Genomic DNA, 21,414 nt, shown 5'->3' with positions numbered 1-21,414 from the left:
CTCTCTCTCTGCCTGCCTCTCTGCCTACTTGTGATCTCTGTCAAATAAAATCTTTAAAAAAAGAAAAAAAAATGTAATTAGCTAAAGACTACTTTTTTGAGTATATTCAGCATACCACACTTTGATTGTTTTGTCTAAGTTAAATGTAAGTATGTACATATAAACACATAAATATAAATGTAAAGAATTTATAGACTAGAAATCAACTGATAAACCAAAATAATCTGAGACAAACAAGTGGTGCCCAGAATAACGGCAGCATATGAGGGTATATAAAAGATGAAAGAAACAGGTATTACACTTGATCTTAGCCAAAAGGCCGAGAAGCGAAAAGAGAAACAGATATTAAATAAAAGTCTGACAAGATAAGTTAGACAGAGCCCAAAATAATCAAGAGTAGCAGATGGAAAAGCAGGCAGGCTAAAGGAACACAATGTTGTGAAAATATATTACTGGGCACAGAAAGAATAATGTAGCCAATAAAATCAGCTCAGTGTATCAACAGGCTTCATGCAAGATGAGCTTTAACTTGAAGCTGTGTCTTTATGGGCCAAATTCAACATAGGAAAACCCTTTTTAATCCTTTGAATGGAGACTGCAAATAAGAGAGCAGTGAACATTGAACATGTCTTTATTCAACACTTACTAGACACTTATTTGGCACTACGTATATTAGCATGTGATTGTGCAGAGTAAAAAATTATCAAGAAACTCACTCAGGCAGTACATTTTATAACACTGTACAAACTGAAAAAAAAAAGGAAAACCAGACTAAGAAGACAGAAATAGTACCAATATAGTGACAAACCCTGCTGTAGAACTTACACAATTCTAAGGCTCAGGCCTACCCTAGCTATCATACCTAGCCTACAGTACTGTTTTACCTCTATCCTATATAAATCATACTTATGTCAAGAATCAGAGTCAGGGCAACAAGAATTAAATTATGGAATACAGCCAGATTATCAGTGTGCTGGAGTGAATTTTTTCACAACTCTCTCTCTGGGGCTGGACGCACTGAAGGACAGACAACACAAGATACACAAGAGTGGCTGCATAGCTCACTGAAGTAAACTACCACCAAGTAAGATTCACCAAAGAAAATTACTTTTTTTAAGGATGCAGGATGACAGGAGAGCCTGGGTGGCTCAGTGGGTTAAAGCCTCTCCCTTCGCTTCAGGTCATGATCCCAGGGTCCTGGGATTGAGTCCCGCGACGGGCTCTGCTCGGCAGGGAGCCTGCTTCCTCCTCTCTCCCTGCCTGCCTCTCTGCTTACTTGTGATCTCTCTCTCTGTCAAGTAAATAAATAAATAATTTTAAAAAGGATGCAGGATGACATAACTATAGCTGATTAGGAAACTGCTATCTGGATATCATATAAAAAAATAAAATCAGTCTTTCCTGGCCAAAAGCATTAAGCTTATGATGACCGAGAAGGCAAAGCCAGAAGCAATAGCAACTCTGAGATGACCACAAATATAGACACATAGATACACAGACAGACATATCAACACTCAATATATATTTTTAAATGTTATTTATTTATTTGAGAGAGAGTGAGCATGTGTGCCCTGGGGGGAGGGCCAGAGGGAGAGGGAGGAGAGAATCTCAAACAGACTCTGTAATGAGCATGGAGCCTGACTCCAGGCTCAATCCCAAGACCCCAAGATCATGACCTGAGCTGAAACCAAGAGTCAGACATTCAACTGACTGAGCCACCCAGGTGCCACAAGCCTCAACTTAAGTTTAGTGTGAACTACAGACCCCACAAAAGCCTGTCACCCAACTTCAATGGAGTGTGTCCTTTTCAAAAAAACAATGGGCAACCAGAAGGATTAGTGTATAATTTTTCAGACTTATATTCTTCTTATTTCCCAGAAAAGTAAAAAACAACTTACACATTAGCACATTTAAATATAATATTTAAACTGAATTAATCTAATAGAAGTACTTGAAGAAATTAGATAGGCATATTTACCAACTTCAGTCATATATTTAACTGAAGTCTTTTTGCTAAATTGAAGAGAAACATGCAGTTACATAGTTTGCATTTTCAAACAAATAGGAAAAACACTTTTTTGCATAAACAATTTTTCTTGGAGCTAAACACAGCAGAAATTTTTGTCAATCTAGTGTGTAAAAGACATACTGAACACACTGTGTTCAGAACACACTGTGTTCAGAACACACTGAACATACTATTATTGTACAGTTAGTATTGAAACAAATTCACATGGCAATTTCCTAATTGAAAAATTGAACATTTGAAATTGAAAATTTCCTAATTGTAAAAAACAGAAGGGATAAAAATAAACTACAATTTAAGAACAACATTTCCACAAAAGGCTGAGACAATACAATCCAAACATCGATACTTTACTTTATCATAGACTATCAAAATAAAAACTCAAGCAAATGGATAGCCACTTAGCATAGTTCTTAGAATCATGGTTGTCTACCCTGCCTCTGCATTAGAATCCTCTATAATTGATTGTTTGCCTAGATTAATTTTAAATTTAAGGTAACAAGTGCCTACAATGCAGCTATTCTATACTGTTGATCAACCAGGTGTAATGATTCATAAAATAAAAGACATGAAAAAATTCAGCAGGGTGAATTCTACATAGCAGACATTCAATAAACGTAATTTTTTCTACCTTCCAGAGGAAAGGAATGAAAGCTGGCATTCTCCTATGGAAAGTAGATCATACTTATTTTTTTGTCCAGAGAGGATGAGGCTAACATATTCTAGTGAAAAGTCTTTCAAGGAGTTAGTTTTTTCAAATTCATGTTAGTAATGTAATTTTTAAATTAATAATTAGAAAGCATATATAAACTTTAAAGTTACTGGGCTTTCTTGGGGGGGGAATTAAATGTGCTTAGGTGGCATAGTTAGGTACGTTAATTTGTAATAGACATTTATTTAGTATAATTTCAAAAATCTATAAAGGGAATATCTTAGTAATTGATAAGAATGTATCATAATCACTATTGTCACTGAATAGTCTAGAATGATAGAACTTTAGAGCACCAAGGGACCTTACAGATCCCTCAAAGATCTGTATAAAGATCAACTTCTTTATTTTAAAAGATGAGAAAACTGCAGACTAGAAAGGTTCAATGATACAAGCCAAAAAGCAGAGCCAGGGACTTTTAAGAGCCTGAGCCTCTTAACTTTCAGCACCTTCTTCATTCTAAAAGACTATGCTGCCTCCTGTGGTTCCAAATTCCATTGCTTAGGTGAGATTACTGGCTCCTTCATTTGTTTTCTTTACATTCTATTCTGAACCATAGCTGCCATTCGTAACTTTCCTATAAAATTACAATTCCAACCTGTTTTCTGCATAATTTTACAGCTGAGAATGTAAATCCTCCACTTTCTAAATTTCAGAATAATAAACATAAAATTTTTTAAATACCTAAAACAAATGTACAGTATATGTGATTGAATACAAAGAAAAATTCTCCTCTCCTGGATAATTACATCTACAGATTCAAAAAGATTTTTATTTAGCACTCTAACATGCAGGGTCTCTGTTAAATGCAGAACATAGAAGATAAGATATAGTCCTTGTCCTCAAGTAGAAAAGTCAATTAAACCAACAATTACACTGTGTTTGTTAAGAACTCTGAAAAAGGGGGGCGCCTGGGTGGCTCAGTGGGTTAAAGCCTCTGCCTTCGGCTCAGGTCATGATCTCAGGGTCCTGGGATCGAGCCCCGCATCGGGTTCTCTACTCAGCGGGGAGCCTGTTTCCCTTCCTCTCTCTCTACCTGCCTCTCTGCCTACTTGTGGTCTCTGTCTGTCAAATAAATAAATAAAATCTTAAAAAAAAAAAAGAACTCTGAAAAAGGTGTGGGCAGGTTGCTATGAGTGCTTTAAGAAGAGAATCTAATTTATAATGACAGAATTAGCTAATAATTTCCCATAAGGTCTGAGCAGTAATAGGAAAACATAGCTGTGTCACCCAAATTTAGTGGGGTCCAAAATGAATTAAAAGGGAGAAACTTCTCTTTATTCAGAGGAAAATGAAATCTGTGTTCTCACACAGATTAGTATCCAATAACTCTTTAATAATAATTGACTATTTTTCTGATGGGAAAGAACCCGATTTCATCGTGGCTACATAACAAATACAGATCCTCTATTATTTCTTCCTAAAATTTTACATCACTATTTTAAAACCAAAGGGAAAATATTCCTCTAAAACATGTCTAGTTAATATTCACAACAGCTGTCTACAAAACTGCATACTAAAGTCCTTCTCAACATTGGGGGCGGGGGGAGGGGGACATCTGGTATAAGAGAAATAACCAGGAGCATCAGTAGCCCAAGAAAGAAGAAAACTACCACTCGTTATTCACTCGGGGTTAAGGACTGCTCAGATTCCTAGATAATTATTTTCAGCTGGAAGATCTGGAAAAAAAGACGTACAGTGGGCATTTTTATTTACATTTTTAAGGCGAAATGGGGGGAAGGGGTCAGAGTATACGGGAAATCATTTAAGACATAAGGAAGTGAAGTGATGGAAAAAGAGGAAAGGGTGGGCAAGAATCCCAAAATCAAAGGCACACGGACAGATGGAACAAAGACTGGAGAACTGTTTGGAAAAGTGTATAGTAAAGAAAGGCAGAGAGGAAATGAGGGGTGGTGGCTGGGGGGAAGGGCTGTCCAAAAAAATAATCCGAGAGGTAATGAGAAACAAGAGAAACCAATGAACTGGGGCTGCCTCAACCAGGGATAAACCAAGATCGTTGTAAGTAGAGTCACCGATAAAGCAGCAGTGAGTTTTAACCTCCCGTTTTCCCAGCCTCTAAACCCCGAAAAGGGAGGAAGAAGTGGCTCCCAAGTCGCAGGAAAGGAATTTCGGCGCAGCCTTCGGGAATCAAGTCCAAGAGTTGGGGCACCATCCAGTGGGTCCCCGGCCCCTCTCCATCCCTCTCCGGCGCTGGGCGGGGCCCTGGGCATCCTGGTTACCTGGACAGAGAGTCCACGCTGGGCGGCCGTGCTGCGGCCGGCTGAGAGCCAAGACTCTCGCAGCTCGAGCTCTTCTCCATGGCGCGGCGGGGGCAGCAGGAGGGAAAGGCTGAAGCGACCTCCGCGGCTGCGGGGCGGGAGTAGCGGAGGGCGGAGTGCGCCGGACCGAGGCCGCGGTCAGGCTAGCGCCGGCCCGGGAGAAAAACCGGAAGCGGCCATGTTCCCCCAGACTGCACCGCGCCCGGGGGCTGCCGAGGAACGGGAGGACCCCGCGGCTCCCCTCCGACTTCAGCCTCGACGCGCTGCGCTCCCTACGTGCGCTCGCTGCGTGCCCTGCGCTGCCTCTGGGCTCCGGGAAGGGGAGGTGCCCTTCCCGGCGTGAGAGGTTCCCCTGTTGCTGGGGTCGGAGCCTGGGGGAGTGCGGACGAGGACCCCACAGGAGGAGGGGGAATTTCAGAAGTAGAGAGAAATAGGGAATACTAGGGACTGAGGGTCTCAAAAAAAAAAAAGGAAAGAAAGGGACAAGGATCTTAGGGATGGGGATGACTGAGACAGGAATGGGGGAGAAGACTGGGTAGTAGAGGAGTGCGGGCGAACCATAGGATGAAGGGGCGGAAAGGACATGGGGCAGGGTACCAAGAGGGGAAGCGAACCTAGGGAAACGCATCGGATGAGAAGTGTTCACCACAGTTGGGGCTGAAAATAATAACTAAATAATTATCAAATAGTGATTAAAAGTCGCTTTAACCAGTCAGACACGAATTCAAATCCTGCCTCTGCCGGTTGCTTGCCGCGCAACCCAAGTTATTGAACATCAGCTTCCTTATCTGTAAAATAGGAAAAATAATAACTTCACAGATTAGGTGAAATAATACATGTAAAATGCTTAAATTTTGGCTCATAGTAAGCACGCAAATATTAGCTGTTAGTATTACTACCTACTTCGTAAGGGTTGTTAGGATGTGATGTGTTAATGCATATAAACTGTTTCTAATACAACCTCAAAAAATGATAGGTATAGGGCAGGAATATATAGGAAGGGTGGCAGAGAAGTAAGTGATCGGTATGGGAAAGGTATTGGAGAAAGGACAAGACAGGTAGGAAACAAATTAATGCTCCTCATAATATCCTCATTACATCACCGGCCCAACATTGTAGAAAGGACACTTTAGAAAAGCAGAAATTTTCAGCCCTGCTCTGATTCGGATGGAAGTCTCTGTGGCCTGGCAGTGTGCAGGAGCAAAGCATTTTGGCATTAGTCCATTAAACACAAGGAGGTATGGAAGAGGAAAATGGGAACTAATATGCAAAAAGAATTAGAAACATATACTATTGTATGTTGTGGTGTTGGATGGAGAACAAACTCTAGCACTCTTCCCCTGACCTCTCAAATTCCCCTGCAGAGCAGGAAGGGAGGGTAGAGAGAGAACTGTGATAAGAGAATAGGGATTGGGTGAAGGGGAAATGCTTCTGCTGGTAATTTTCTGTTATGGAATACACAGGAAGGACAAAAGGAGAGCATAAAGAAATTTTTCTGAGACTGAATCACAGTTACCTCATGTCTGAAGTATAAAATGATGAAAAAATTATTTCTGTAAAAAAAAAGTAAATAACAATGAATCGTTTAAAAAAAACCTTCTTTGCTAGGATAAGTAGAATTATGTTCATTTAAACTAGATTTAGTGATGTTTTAAGAAAATCTTAAAATATAGGGTCAGTGAAATACTGACTTGCAAGTACATTCCCCAAAAAAAGACCTAACTTAGTTTTGTTCAGCATATTTATTAAAATGTTTTTAAGCACAAAAGTCTTTGCCTTTCCATTCCATTCTCCAGCTTGGCAAGGATAGGATGGCAGCTGATAGCTTTTATTTATATAGTTTTTAAAGAGGCCTTTAACTGTACTCCTCTAATAGGCAAAGACAATAGGCAGTTAGAAACACTTAACAAGCATAAACATCTACAATGATTCATAAAGAATTTGCTTATTGATTCCTGATTTCTACCTGCCTTCCAAAATGCTAACTCACTGTCACCTGATACTATCACATAGATTTTTCTAGGCTAGGTTTGGTGAAGACTGATGAGGGAGACCCAAGCACTCTCTACAGCCCAGTTATTTCTAGGACTGTGTTAATAGAGCACTTGAAATCATCTGCCTAATGATGTAATAATTTGTATATAAGTCTATCTGGGGATTCATAACAATTATGCAGGGCACCTGGCTGGTTCAGTTAGTAGAGCATGTGACTCTTGGTCTTGGGGTTGTGAGTTCGAGCCCCACATTGGGTGAGGCAATTACTTAAAAATCAAATAAATAAAGTTAGTGTAGAGATTTTAGAACCAGACAAATCTGAATTGGGATCCTGACTCTGTCACATACTTGCTCTATGATTTCAGTTAAGTTGCTTCTCCAACACTGCTTTCTCATCCCTAAAATGGGAATAAAATGGGAATAAAAATATCCACATAAAATAATTGTTTTTCCCTATACAGAGTTGGTTGCACAGAAGGATCTCAGTCAATAGATCTGTTGCTATTATTATTTGTTCTTCCTCTGAACTTACTGTTTTACTTCTAATTATTAAAGCCGTAATTTCTGAGAGTGTGAACAACAAGCAATGAACACTCTCAGGTGAAAGTTAAATTAGTGCTTAATTCTTTTTCTGACATGTTGGCTGCTGTGTCATTTACCCAAGACAAATCACCTTGATTAGGACTTTCTTCACCTCAGTTTTCTTGTCTTTTAAAAGAACAAGGTCTTCAGGATCTTTTGCTAAAATTAAATTACAGCATAAGTTTATCGTGTACCTTGGGGCACAGGTGTGCAAGATTACTGGCTCCAGGGATTCCCAAACAGACCAGGTGCAGCCACTCCCAGCTGACAAAATCCAAAGAGAAAACAAGTGGTGGGGAAACAAGAATGGAATGTATTTCAGTGAGATCAACACTGGGAAAACAGCACACTATCCTCTCAACTATCTCCAAAGTGCTGAAAATACTTCTAAGTTTATAAAAGGAAAATGTGGGGCCAAAGTCTGTGGGTATGTGCAGGTGGGCAGTACAGGTTAAACGGATCATTATCTCAGAGTCAGTCATGGACCATCGGTGGAGTCTTGCTGGCTCAGGGCAGTCCTTACCGCTTGAGGGGGTAGTTTCTGATCCCAATCAGGGGATGCTTTGCCCACAGAGTCTTTTGCCTGAGTTAAGAAATAAGCTGGAAAAAAGAACTTAATCAATTAAAAGGTATAGACTGAGGTCAAAATGGAGGTAGTTGAAGACCTCTTTCAATCTCTCCTATGAAATGGTTAACTTAAAGACCTTCCAAAAAGTAATTTTCTTATTTGAAATCTGGGCCAGCGTTTCTCAAATGATCTGTGGGAAGAACCAGTGTTTTATTTTTAATTTCCAAGCTATTATCCACCAATGCTTTTTTAAAATATAAAAATTAGTTACTAAATAAATGAAACTTAAAAACTGAAGGCAGGCAAGATGCAAGACCAATTTTTTTTTTCTCATATGTGAGGGATCTAAAATGACTTCATGAAAGTTACATGAAGGTTCCTAAGCACATATTCAAAATTCTGCTCTCATCTCATCAGGGACAGGCAATAAATAGTTCATGTATAGGCACTGATTGGCAAACCACAATCTAAACAGCACCGACTTGGATCTATAGGTTTGTTGCCTATCAGCTTATTAAAGGGTATTTATTAGACAATCTGAAACAGAATAAGAAATTAAACTTATGATAGTAATATGGTGGTTAGGAAAGGACAGGTAGAGGGAAATTTCCCTTAAACACACATGCCAAAAACAAAATGCTTAGATCAAGCATGCATACGTTTTTGTTTTTGAAAGAGAGAGTGTGGGGCAGGGGGACTGGGCCAGAGGGAAAGGGGAAATCTTAAGCAGGCTCCATGTCAGCACAGAGCCAGATGCAGGGCTTGATCTCTGGATCCTGAGATCATGACCTGAGCTGCCAAAAGCAAGAGTCAGATGCTTAACCAACCGAGCCACCTAGGCCACCCCCACCCCCACTTTTTTATGTAGGCTCCATGCCCAGTGTGGAACCAAACACAGGACTTGAACTATTGACCCTGAGAAGGAGACCTGAGCCAAGACCAAGAGTAGGATACTTAACTAACTGAGCTACCCAGGCACCTCAAGCATACATAATTCTTATAATTCATTATTTATATGCAAAAAGATAACTTTTTGATTACTTTGGTTTGGAGAGTTCCTCTTCTAGTATGGAGAAGTAGACTTAGAACAAATTGACCTTCCCACAGGTAACAATTGGAAACTTCAGACAGTAAAACAACAACCTGAGGAGTCAAGAGAGTAGACAGAAGCACACAGAATTGTGTAGGAAGTTACCAACACAGAATGCATGTCCCATCTTGAGCGGCTTTGACCTATCGACAGACAAAAATTGCGGTGTGGTACAAGGTGGCAAAAACCCACACAGAATGCCTGCTATCTTTCTAACCTGAGAAACCAAGAGAAGGGAGTCCAGGGCAGCTAGAGAACGAGGGAGGAATTCCAAAAAAGAGAACCAGAGAACTCTAAACTCTGTATATGTACTCAGACAATTTCTGTCTAAACCCTAATTCAATTAAAATAACAAAGACAGAATACAAACAGCTCAGATAAAAGAACTCAAAATAGAATTTCCTTCTACTCATCCAGATAAAAGAACTGAAACAAGATTCAAGCTGTTATCCACTATATGCAAGACAAAATTTTCAGTTTGTTTCAAACTAAGTTAATTTCTTGCTAAACAAAAGCCTCACCTCCTTAGAGGGGAATAAAACAGAATCCAGAGACTCCAAAACAATGTTCATAATGTCAAGGACAAAATTTAGAATTACTTGGCATAAAAACTAATGGGAAAATGGGGTGTATTCTTTTTCTTTTTAAGATTTTATTTATTTATTTGACAGAGAGAAACACAGCAAGGGAGGGAACACAAGTAGGGGAGAGTGGGAGAGGGAGCAGCAGATTTCCCGCTGAGCAGGGAGCCAGATGTGGGACCGGATCCCAGCACCATGGGATAATGACCTGAGCTGAAGGCAGGTGCTTAAGGACTAAGCCACCCAGGTGCCCCAATGGAATGTATTCCTTAAGGAAAAGATATTAAGGAGAGGCTAAATTCCTGATGACACAGGTGTTGGAATTATCAGATAATGGCTCAAAAGCAACTAATACAACTATATTCAATGAGGTAAAGGAAACTATACTGTAATCAATGAAAAGATAGTAAAACTCAGCAGGGGAATCATATACATAGAAAAGATTTAAAAAAAAAAAAAAACAACCTAGGAAAAGTACAATACCTAAATAAAAAGACTTACTGGATGGGCCTAATGTCAAAATGGATTTAACATATAAAAACGTAAGAACATGAAGGCAAATCAATAGAAATTGTCCAGTATGAAAAAGAGAAAATATATTTTAAAAACATTATCAGGGGTGCCTGGGTGGCTCAATCGGTTGAACATCTGCCTTTGGCTCAGGTTGTGATCCCAGGGTCCTGGGACTGAGTCCTGCATTGGGCTCCCTGCTCAGCGGGAAGCCTGCTTCTCCCTCTCCCACTCCCCCTGCTTGTGTTCCCTCTCTCACTGTCTCTCTCTGTCAAATAAATAAGTAAAATCTTTAAAAAAAAAAAGTTATCAGAAAAAAAAATATTGTCAGAGCCCAAGGGACATGCAGGACAATATCAAAAGACCTAATATGCAAATAACTGGAATTCTAGACGAAGTAGAAAAACATTAGGCAGAGAAAACTATTTAAAAACTATAGCCAAAAACTTACCAAATATGTCCAACAGCATAAATTTGTAAATTCAAGATGTTCAGCAAACACAAAACAGGATAAATACAAAGAAAACCATAACCACACACATCATGAAAACCAAAGATAAAGAGAAAATCATCAAAGCAGTAAGAAAGAAATGACACATCACATATAGGGGAACCACAGTTCTAAAATCACAGATTTCTCAGCAGATATTATGGATAATTAAAAAAACAGTAAAACAACATCTTTAAAGTGCTTAAAGATAAAAGTCAAAACTTAATATATATATTATGTGAAGGACGGGAGTCCCTGGATGAATCAGCTGGTAGAGGATGTGACTCGTGATCAAGGGTGGTGAGTTCAAGTCCCTCATTGGGCATAGAGTTTACTTAAAAAAAAAAAAAAGATGAAGAACAATTAAGATAATGTGTTGCCAACAGAAACACAAAATTTTCTAATGGAAATTCTTCAGGCCAAAGAGAAATGATACCAAAGTTGGACATTAAGGATAAAGATTAAGAATGGGAAATATGGGGCACCTGGGTGGCTCCAGCGAATTAACTGTTAGACTCCTGATTTCAGCTCAGATCATGATGTCATGGGTCATGAGATCAAGCCCTGTGTCAGGCTGAACCCTCAGCAGGGAATTTGTGTGAGAATCTCTCTCTCCCTCTGCCCCTCCCCTGACTCATGTTCTTTCTCTTTATCTAAAAAAAAAAAAAAAAAAAAAAATCAGAAATATCTGGGTAAATGTAAAATTATTTCCTCTCTTAATTTCTTCAAAATACGTAAGACTGTTTAAAGTAAACATTACAACATTTTCTGTGGAGTTTATAGTGTATGTGTATGTAATATACATGAAAATTAGAGCAAAGCGTTTGTCAGAGACTCATTGTAAATGGGACTATATAATTGCAAAGTTTGTATATTTTATGTGAAATGGTTCAGCATGAATTCTAAGAATCTTATTGTTAAAATATCATTATTATCCCTATTTTATAGACGAAAAAATTTCTGAAGCCTAGGAAGTTTAAGAATCCCAAGGTCACAGGAAGCAGATAAGGGACTAGAGTTTAGGTCAAATTCACTTTGATGCCCATCTTCTTAATCACTATGCTGTGATTCTCCGTAAATAATTCATGCAATTCTCACAACAAAAGCCATTGAGTTAAATGTTGATTGGGGATTGGCCACAAAGTGTGTACTTTTCTATAGGATTCTCAGTTAAATTCCTCTTTGGTCTAGAAGTCTCCTAACACTCACCCACCAAAATTTAATGATCCTCTCCCAGATTCCAAAAAACAAATGATGTTGGCAAATTATGCTAGTGTACTTCAATAAATCACTCTGCAATCGGTGCGTTTTTCCAAGAAAGCTCTATTTCAAACTTATTGCAGCAATATAATATGCTTACAAACAGTGTTCGTCCTTTCCTTTCCTTTCCTTTCCTTTCCTTTCCTTTCCTTTCCTTTCCTTTCTTTTCCTTTCCTTTCCTTTCCTTTTAATTTTAATTCCAGTACAGTTAGCATACAATGTTATTTTAGTTTGAGGTATACATATAGTGATTCAACAATTCTATACATAACCCAGTGCTTATCATGATAATAGCACTCATAATCCCGTTTGCTTATTTTACCCATCCCCCACTGACCCTCTTTTCTGGTAACCATCAGTTTTTTTTCCTCTAAGAGTCTGCTTTTCGGTTTGTCTCTTTTTTCTTTGTTTATTTGTTTTCTTCCTTAAAGTCAACAAATGAGGGAAATAATATGGTATTTGTCTTTGACTTATTTCACTTACCATTATACTCTCAGGTCTGTCTATGTCATTGCAAGATTTCATTCTTTTTATGGCTGAGTAATATTCCATTCCATATATAGAGCACATTTTTTTTTAACTTTTCAGGAAGATTTGATTTATTTATTTGACAGAGAGAGAGATAGAGGACAAGAGAGGGAACACAAGCAGGGGGAGTAGGAGGGGTGGAAGCAGGCTTCCCAATGAGCAGGGAGCCTGCCTGATGTAGGGCTCAACCCCAGGACCATGACTCAAGCTGAAGGCAGACACTTAATGACTGAGCCACCCAGGCACCCCAGGAAATAGCTTAACTATCCATTATAGAGTATTACACTACTACATAGCTATTCAAGGTCTCCAGAACACATTGTTAAGCAAAAACAAACAAACAAAAATGTCAAGTAAAATATATTTGATTGATATGTATTTGGAAAAAAATAAATACACTTACATTCATGAATATATATGCGTATCAAAAGATCTGCAAGAACAAGTATCAAATTAGTAATCATTATCATCTCTTGGAAAGGAAAATTAGTTGGGTTGAGGAAGGTAAGTATGAAATGAAATTTTAACTTTCTTCATATATTTTGATATGTTCTAAACTTTTAATATCAAGCATGTATTTATGTAAGTTGAAAAGCAATAAAGAGGCAAATATATTATAAAGATACCTATAAATAATCTTTAATAATAATCATCATTAATATAAAACATTATTATAACAAACAATTCTGAAAGTTCTTTTATATTGCATTATCTTTGTATTGATTGTATTTATATTTATTTTATACAATATTATCACACTGTCTTTACAACAATCCTGTGAGGTAGGTAAGTAGGTAGATACGATTATCCTCATTTTATTGTGGAGGAAATATCCTTGAGTAATTTGCCATACTTTGCATTATTGTATTTACTGAAAATCCAGTCTTCTGTAATCACGAGACAGAGGCAATCTAATGAGTCTGTCATATAAGCGGAGTTTATAATTGTTCTTACACAAAAGACAGGCATGTGGCTTTTGTACATTTTGCAGGGTTTTCAAAGTTTTATCAGTCCTATAGACTGATAATTTTCAAGAAAACCAAGATAATTAGAATGATTTTAGGGAATCATGATATAATTAAATAAATAAAATATAAACATACTTTATCAACAATACGATGCTACACAAATACTAATTATCATAGTGGCCTCTCTAAGTAGCAGATGGCTCAACAGAGCTACAAAACCTGAGCAGAGAATCCTGGCTTTACTTCTTCCTATGTGTGTGTGGATTTCAAGCAGTCATCCTCCCTGAGCTCCTGTAAAATGTCACTCAGATTCCATGTTCTCCCCCAACTTCCTCCATGCTGAACACACATACATATCAGAATGTGAGAATGAAGTGAGATGATCCGTGTAAAAACATCTGGGATGGCACATGGCACATTAAATGTGTTCTGATGGTAGTTCTCTATGTAATTTATTAAAAGAATCAAGAAACACAGTACAGGGGGAAGGAGAACAGATGAAAGAACCGAGGCTGAGGATTGCTGGAGTTTGGGCAGTAAGTGAAGACCCCAGAGTCTAGTTTTTTCTATTGACCGTGGGGACCTGTTAAACAGTATCAGTAGACTGAACTATCTAAAAATACATTTTGTTTAAAAAAAAACTCTGTGGGACGCCTGGGTGGCTCAGTGGGTTGAAGCCTCTGCCTTCGGCTCAGGTCACGGTCCAACTTCCTGGGATGGAGTCCCTCATTGGGCTCTCTGCTCAGCAGAGTGCCTGCTTCCTCCTCTCTCTCTCTGCCTCTCTGCCTACTTGTGATCTCTATGTGTCAAATAAATAAATAAAATCTTGAAAAAAAAAACTCTGTGTTTGAATCTATTCATCTCATATTTTCAGATAATCTCTATGATTGTGATTTAATCTAGCAATGGTCATTTTAACGTTGAATAAGTTAAATTGTCCATTTGATCAAAGTTCCTAAAGTACACATCTATGGACATGTTGCCTTCCATTTTTGATTCATTAAAATTACTTTTGCATTCATGGCATTTTCATGACTGTCTGATAGATGACTTCAGGCATTGGGAAGCAGATAAAAGGTTTCTGGCAGCTTGGGAAGGATGAATTTGTCTTGGAAAAGATTACATCTTGATGTATTGTTATTGAATCTCCTGGAAAACATTGTATGAACTGTCAAGCTATGGTACCTGTTTGCAGTGTCTGATGTTAGGTATCTAATGTTTATCACATTTATGTGATGTGAGTTGCTGTTACTTTCAAGGTCATCTACTGCATTTCTGCTCCAACTCTTGATAACCATAGGGGGTGTGTGAGATTACAATCACATCTTCCTGACTTTAAATAAAGTTTGTGGTTTGGGACTGAAAACTAATAAAAAACCTACTTATCTACTTATTTTCACTTAGTGCTGCAATCGCTTCAAAACATTCAGATTTGAAGATAAAATTGAGTCAAAATAACTTGAGGTCTCTCTTTGCTTCTTTCTATCTTGTCAGAGCCAGATGATTTTAACAAATTTCCTATCCTCATATGAGTGTTCTCACACCTCTTCCAAATCTTTGTTCAAATGTCTCCTTCTCAGGGTGCCTGGGCGGTTTCGGCTCAGGTCATGATCTCATGGTCCTGAGACCAAATTCCCTGTCCTGCTTTGAGCTCTGCAGGGAGTCTACTTAAGAGTCTCCCCTCCTTCTGCCCCTCCCCACTTAAAACAAATACATAAATCTTAAAACAACAACAACAACAACAAATTGTAAATTGCTTCCTTCTCAAGGCCTACCTTGCATATGCTGCTGCTCGCTGCCAGGGGGCTGGGGCTGCAGGGGCCGCCTCAGGGCAGGGACAGCCCCTCCCAGCTGCCCTGGGGCCAAGCAGCCCCCCCCCCCCCCCCCCCCGTCCCGGGGGGCTTCCAGGGAAGCTCCATCCCTTTTCAAAGATGTCAGACCACACTTGTTCCAGTGGGGTCTGAGTCTCGTTTCCTGTCAGGGCCAGATCATGGAAGGGTATTTTCTATTCCGGGGGATTGTTGTAATTTAAGTGATTGTTTTAATAAAAATTCTAAGCTGTCAAAAAAAAATTTCCTATACGCTCTTCCATTCATATCTCCCTTACCCTCTCCTAATTTTTTTTCATAATGTTTGCCACCTTCTGCTTGTCATATCCTTTACTTATTTATTCTGTCTGTTGTTACAAAGAGTCACTAGCAATCCTTGCTGGTTTTGCCCACTGATAATGTCCTAAGCAGAGAAGAGTGCTTGGTACAAAGTGGGCATTCAATAAATACATGTTTGAATGAATAAATGAATGAACATGTCTCATAAGAGCCTCCAAGAGAATTCTTGACTTGATGTGATAGTACTCATGAGAACACCAGCTAATCACAAGGGAAAAGGGTGTTCACTCGTAACAATATTTTGGGTGAGTGATGACTTTCTGAAGAATATGTTCTCTAAGCAGCACCAGTTTGTATTCTTACTTCTTTCCAGGCAATCTGTCCATTTCTAGGTTTAATTCTAAAATGCCTGTTCGGGTGCCCAGGTGGCTCAGTCAGTTAAGTGGCTCACTCTTGATTTTGGCTCAGGTTATGGTCTCATGATTGTGGGGTGGAGCTCCACACTCACTGGGAAGTCTGCTGGAGATTCTCTCTCTTCCTCTGCCCTTCCCCCCCAATAAATAAATAGGTCTTTAAAAAATAATAAAATAAAATGTATGTTTATCTCTTTGTAATGCTTTAACATTATTCATGATTTACAATACCCTGGTAGCTTAAGTAGAATATCTGTGCAGTACCACAAAGATGAAAAAACAAACAACATTCTTTGTATCACCCAAAGAAAGATCTTCAGATCTCTGGGTCTAAATTCCAAAGTTTGGATTCTACCATCACAATGCTGTTGTTAAATGTTGTTCATATACTCTGAAAGACTTAAGGCAAGTAGATAACTGAATTTTTTTTAATGGAAAAACGAAGTAATAGGAAATCTCAAAAAACAGTGACATGCTTAGGAATAATTCAGTGGCACTGAAGAAATGCGAGCAGAGAATGCCCCCTACATGCCCTCAGCATTTCAGGGCTACGGTTTCAAAATATGGAGAATTTATATATGCATTCCCAGGTCACCAAGATTTACATAAAGGAAACCTGCTTAAGTGAATTTGGGGGGGGGAGATGAGTGCAAACAAGCTGGAGGGAGGTTAATTGTGAAGTGCACTTTCAGGAGTTGTACTAGGGCCAAATCTCCTTAATTAAACCTTTGGAATCAGTTTCAGTTTTAATAAATTTATTCCCTACCAAAACCAGATTCATTAGGAATATTCAAACAGGTCAAAACTGATGCAATTGGCTTAAGAAACAGAGAACCCAAACTAAAAAGAGAAAGAAATAAAGGATTTTAATAATCCACGTTTGCTCAAGAACAAAGGAATTCACTGGACTGTTGGCCTCTTCCTCTACATTTTATTTTTATTTTTTTTAATATTTTATTTATTTATTTGACAGAGAGAGAGGTCAAGTAGGCAGAGAGGCAGGCAGAGAGAGAGGGAGAAACAGGCTCCCCACTGAGCAGAGAGCCCGATGCAGGGCTCGATCCCAAGACCCTGAGATCATGACCTGAGCCGAAGGCAGAGACTTAAACCACTGAGCCACCCAGGCGCCCCCATTTTATTTTTATAACTATTTATCAAAGCCCGACTTTTTTTCACAAAAGTCATGAGTTGGCTTATGACAAAAGATACATGAAATTAAAACAAACGAAATGGCAAAAAAGGACCAAAAAATTATACAAAAGAACCTTATGAGAACCTTCAAAGTTTCTCTGAAATAACCTTAGATTTGGCCCAAAGCCTCCTGGCAGCCTTTTCTAAAAGTAAACACATAATCAGTTGTATCATTCTCATTATCAAAAGGAAGAATCATATGAGTTTTTGAGAAGAGACAAAAACTTTTTAAAGCACTGAATTATACAAGAATGAGCTCCCTGAAATTTTATATAAAAGATAGAAAGTGATTTCTAAAATAACATTCTCAACAGCATTTTTATAGTAAGTGCACTGGCTTATTTTATATGACTACTTCTTCTTTTAATTTAAATTCAGTTAGCCAACATGTAGTATATCGTTAGTTTTCGATGATTCATCTGTTGCATAATACCCTGTGTTCATTAGATCATGTGCCCTCCGTAATGCCCATCACCCAGTTACCCCATCTTCCCATCCCCCTCCCTCTGCAACCCTCAACGTGTTTCCCACAGTCAAGAGTCTCGTGGTGTGTCTCCCTCTCTGATTTCTTCCCATTCAATTTTCCCTCCCTTCCCCTATGGTCCTCTACATATTCCACATATGAGTGAAACCATATGATAATTGTCTATCTCTGCTTGACTTATTTCACTTAGCATAATCCCCTCTAGTTCCATCCAAGTTGATGCAAATGGTAGGTGTTCATCCTTTCTGATGGCTGAGTAATATACCACTGTATTTATGACTATTTCTTGTAATATAATTTTTAAAGTACAAATGGGTGACCTGATCAGAAATAAGTACAAGTTCCTTTGGGAGCACTGAATAAGGATACTTGGGGCTAGGTCTGTGATACTTCCTGGAGACGATATAGGACCTTGAGATGTATGAATTAGCCAGGTGAGGACAGGCAGGAAGGGCACTTGCAACAGAGTAAACTGTAGGTCAGTGGAGTACTCTGATGTTCATATAGTTATGACATAATTAATGAATAATTTCTTGTTTATACAAGTAACTCAACAAAAGACACAACTGCTACCATTCTATAAACTTCAACTGGGTAATCCCATCTCAAACTAAATTTGGCTTGGTACCTACAAGAAGAGATGAAATGGGGGAAAAAAAAAACTACATAATGGGTCACATAGTATAATATGCTCACGGCTGCCCTTCAAACCCTGGCAGCATTTCTAAAATACAGAAAGACCCTGAGATGGGTTTGGGAAAGCCTGGAGTCCTCAAAAGACCACAAATTGGGTCCTTCTTTAGAGGATAGAGCTTCAGGTTTCCCTCACTCTGTTTCTCTCATTTGAAAGCTTTAGTTTCTTGGTATTATTATCTGAAAACTATCCCATATTTTATGAGACAATACTCCTCAAAATTCTTTAATCTCTGTACTACTGTACTCAGGCAAAGCAAATAAGCAAATATAATTTCTGGGAAGCCTGATGCTGACCTTGAAGAGAAATCAGTAAAATATCAGGCTTTTATTAACAATTACATACAAAGTATTTTTTTACTACAAATATATCACTGTTTGCATTTCGTAGAAATGAATACTCGTTTAAAGCCCAACCGGAATGCATTCTTCGATTACATTACATAGGACAGCATTTGCCTACCCCTATCATAGGATAGCAATTGGGGTTATGTGCAAAAGGTCAAGCAAACTAAGAAGTTTCAGTTTTAAAAAAGTAAATTAAACAGCTTTGTCTGCTACAGAAAAATTTCAAAACACCATGGTCTCATATATCTCTAAGAATGCCTTCTAGTACTTTCCAACCTACTTTGACAATGGAAACCTTTGTTTAACTATATGTTGCAAAGACCCAAACTAGTAGTTCATGAAATACACTTTGGGAAGCAGAGTTTCAAGAGGAAGAATTATACACAGTGGTAGAAAATCTTGCTCTTGAACAAATTCTCTACAATCTTTGAATCCAATTGCGTCACTAATGGACTAGTAGCAAATATTCATAAACTAGCCTCTGGCTTTATATTGCAATGGGAAGAGAGGCATCATATTTTTGGAAAAATGTAGAGTTAAATCAATATTCTTTCTAAAATATGGACTTTCAGGAATGGAGCACCACATGTTTTAACTTAAAGTTTAAAGTAGTTTGAACATACGTCTCTGAGGTGAAATAGGCCCTGATGTGTTTTGAATTTTTAAGATAAAAGCAAAAGGCCGATAATACTCCTATGAAATGGTTTATGTGTTTAATAACTCACACCCAGTATCAGTTGAATTTGGAGATCCGCATTTTTACCCATTATTTTTGGAGATTATCAGTTTTCCTCTATGTCATAAAGAAAGCTCATGTCACTGCACAAGTGCAAATTCTTCCAGAAAGAAAAACTGCTTATGAAACATGACAATATTTTATGCTCCAACTGAGACATCTGTGCACACAATTGACATTCAGAACTCCTGGCACACATTATTTTATAAGCCTTTGCATATTTAGCTTTCAAACTCTATTATTATTGTATTTAAAAGAAGTGAAACTTTTTTTTTTTGCTCAAATATTATCCACCACCTTTGAAATGCTAAAGTGGGAGCCTTTGAAATGAGTTTTGGAAAAAATCTTGAATAATGCACATCACAGATATGTAACACTGAAATGAATTCACTCAGTCATTGCCCTTAAACAGCTGTGTTTCTTCTTACAACCTTTAATTTTAATATTTGCCACTGTATTTTAGTGTAGCTACACAGCCTTCTCTATGAATATGCTTTCTGGATTAGATGGCGATGCAGAATAATTTTCCATAATAAAGTAGTCATCTGGATTGAATTGTCAGAATCTAATCCTCACAACAGCACTCTTATTGGTTTTGTGAAATGAACAAAGACATCTACTTTGACACACTCAGAGTAGGATTAATACATCCTTCAAATCTCCTGATCACTCCAAAGATTAACAAAAAAATCGCTGCTAACTTTAACCAAAAGACCAGATGTGGAATATCTGTTGATATTTTTTTTCCTGTTTTTCCAGTGAGTGTTGAAAGGCAGAATTAAACAAATGGAGACACATATATATAAATGAGGTTTACATATCCATCTCTCTTTATATATATTTAACTTTTCTTCAGTGGTTTGAAAAGTGACATATTGCTTTTCAAGTTAGAATGATGAATAAGTAATGAGTAAAAACTACTTTGAAGACAACTTGTGCTATATTCACTCATATTGGAGATAATCTTTCTTAATATTTAAGTTTTATATTTTCTCAGGAATAAAAGTTAAAGATCAAGCTTCTTTTTCCAGCATGCATAACCTCTATGCTATTCTAGTCTCAACTCACATTAGTTCCTAAACAATACCTTGCACAAATCAAAATCTTGGTCCAATTCCTTAATGTTTAATAGAGTAGATGTTTTCCTATATGGTATGAATAGAACTGATGGTTGGTCAGTTATTTTAAGAAAGAAAACAAAATTGGATTAAGGAAATTATGCATATGTATATATGCACTCCCTGCCTACAAATATACATTAAATGTTGAAACTTAAAACATAAAATTTAAACATTTTATAGCATATAAATTGCCTTCATTCATAAATCTTTTGATGTTAGTACCAAGGCTTTTCTTTTTAGTATGGTTTTGCTGATGGGAGGTCTCTGAAGTCTTTCTTGCATGAATCACATACATAATGTATCTTCTGTGATTTCAAGTTCTGATTTCATTAAAATGGAATGAAAACTTAAAACACATTCAAAGCAATCCAAATGCAAAATCCTCGTACTTAATGATAGATTGGCTGATTGATTGCAATTCCCCTTCTGTCTGCCACATAGTAATCTGACAGCATTTAAAAATTGTTTATTGTGAAACATCAAATACACAAAGTGTCAATAAAAACATAGGTATCATTTAAGGAATAAAAATATAACTAACACTGATGTATAACGACCAGGCTAAGAAATATAATATTACCAGTACCTTAAGACCCTCTTTTGTTCCACACCCCAGAGGGAACCATTAGGCCAACTTTAATGATAATCATTCTCTCAGTTTTCTTTACAGTTTCGCTGTCCCATATATGTCGTTAAATAATATCTTTAGTTTTGCTCTTTATTATTTTTTTTTA

General features: G+C 37.8%; 1 protein-coding gene and 1 pseudogene across 3 annotated transcripts in view; both read right to left on the bottom strand.

The window, feature by feature from the left end:
• Nucleotides 1–5,263, bottom strand: part of MTMR2 (myotubularin related protein 2) — a 128,629-nt gene extending 123,366 nt beyond the window's left edge. For all 3 annotated transcript variants that reach the window (XM_046014971.1, XM_046014972.1, XM_046014969.1), the window contains exon 1: nt 4,976–5,263. Coding sequence is in view for 1 of the 3 variants with exons in the window: in XM_046014969.1 (XP_045870925.1) it covers nt 4,976–5,055 (80 nt within the window). In the remaining 2 variants the exon portion in view is untranslated. The remainder of the gene's footprint in view (nt 1–4,975) is intronic.
• On the bottom strand, nt 264–331 carry LOC123950229 (annotated as a pseudogene).
• Nucleotides 5,264–21,414: the final 16,151 nt, after the last annotated feature.

This window comes from Meles meles, chromosome 8 (assembly GCF_922984935.1).
Source record: "Meles meles chromosome 8, mMelMel3.1 paternal haplotype, whole genome shotgun sequence".
Lineage (NCBI taxonomy): Eukaryota > Metazoa > Chordata > Mammalia > Carnivora > Mustelidae > Meles > Meles meles.
Note: the sequence above shows the minus strand (reverse complement) of the source record. Positions and strands in the feature narration are given on the sequence as shown.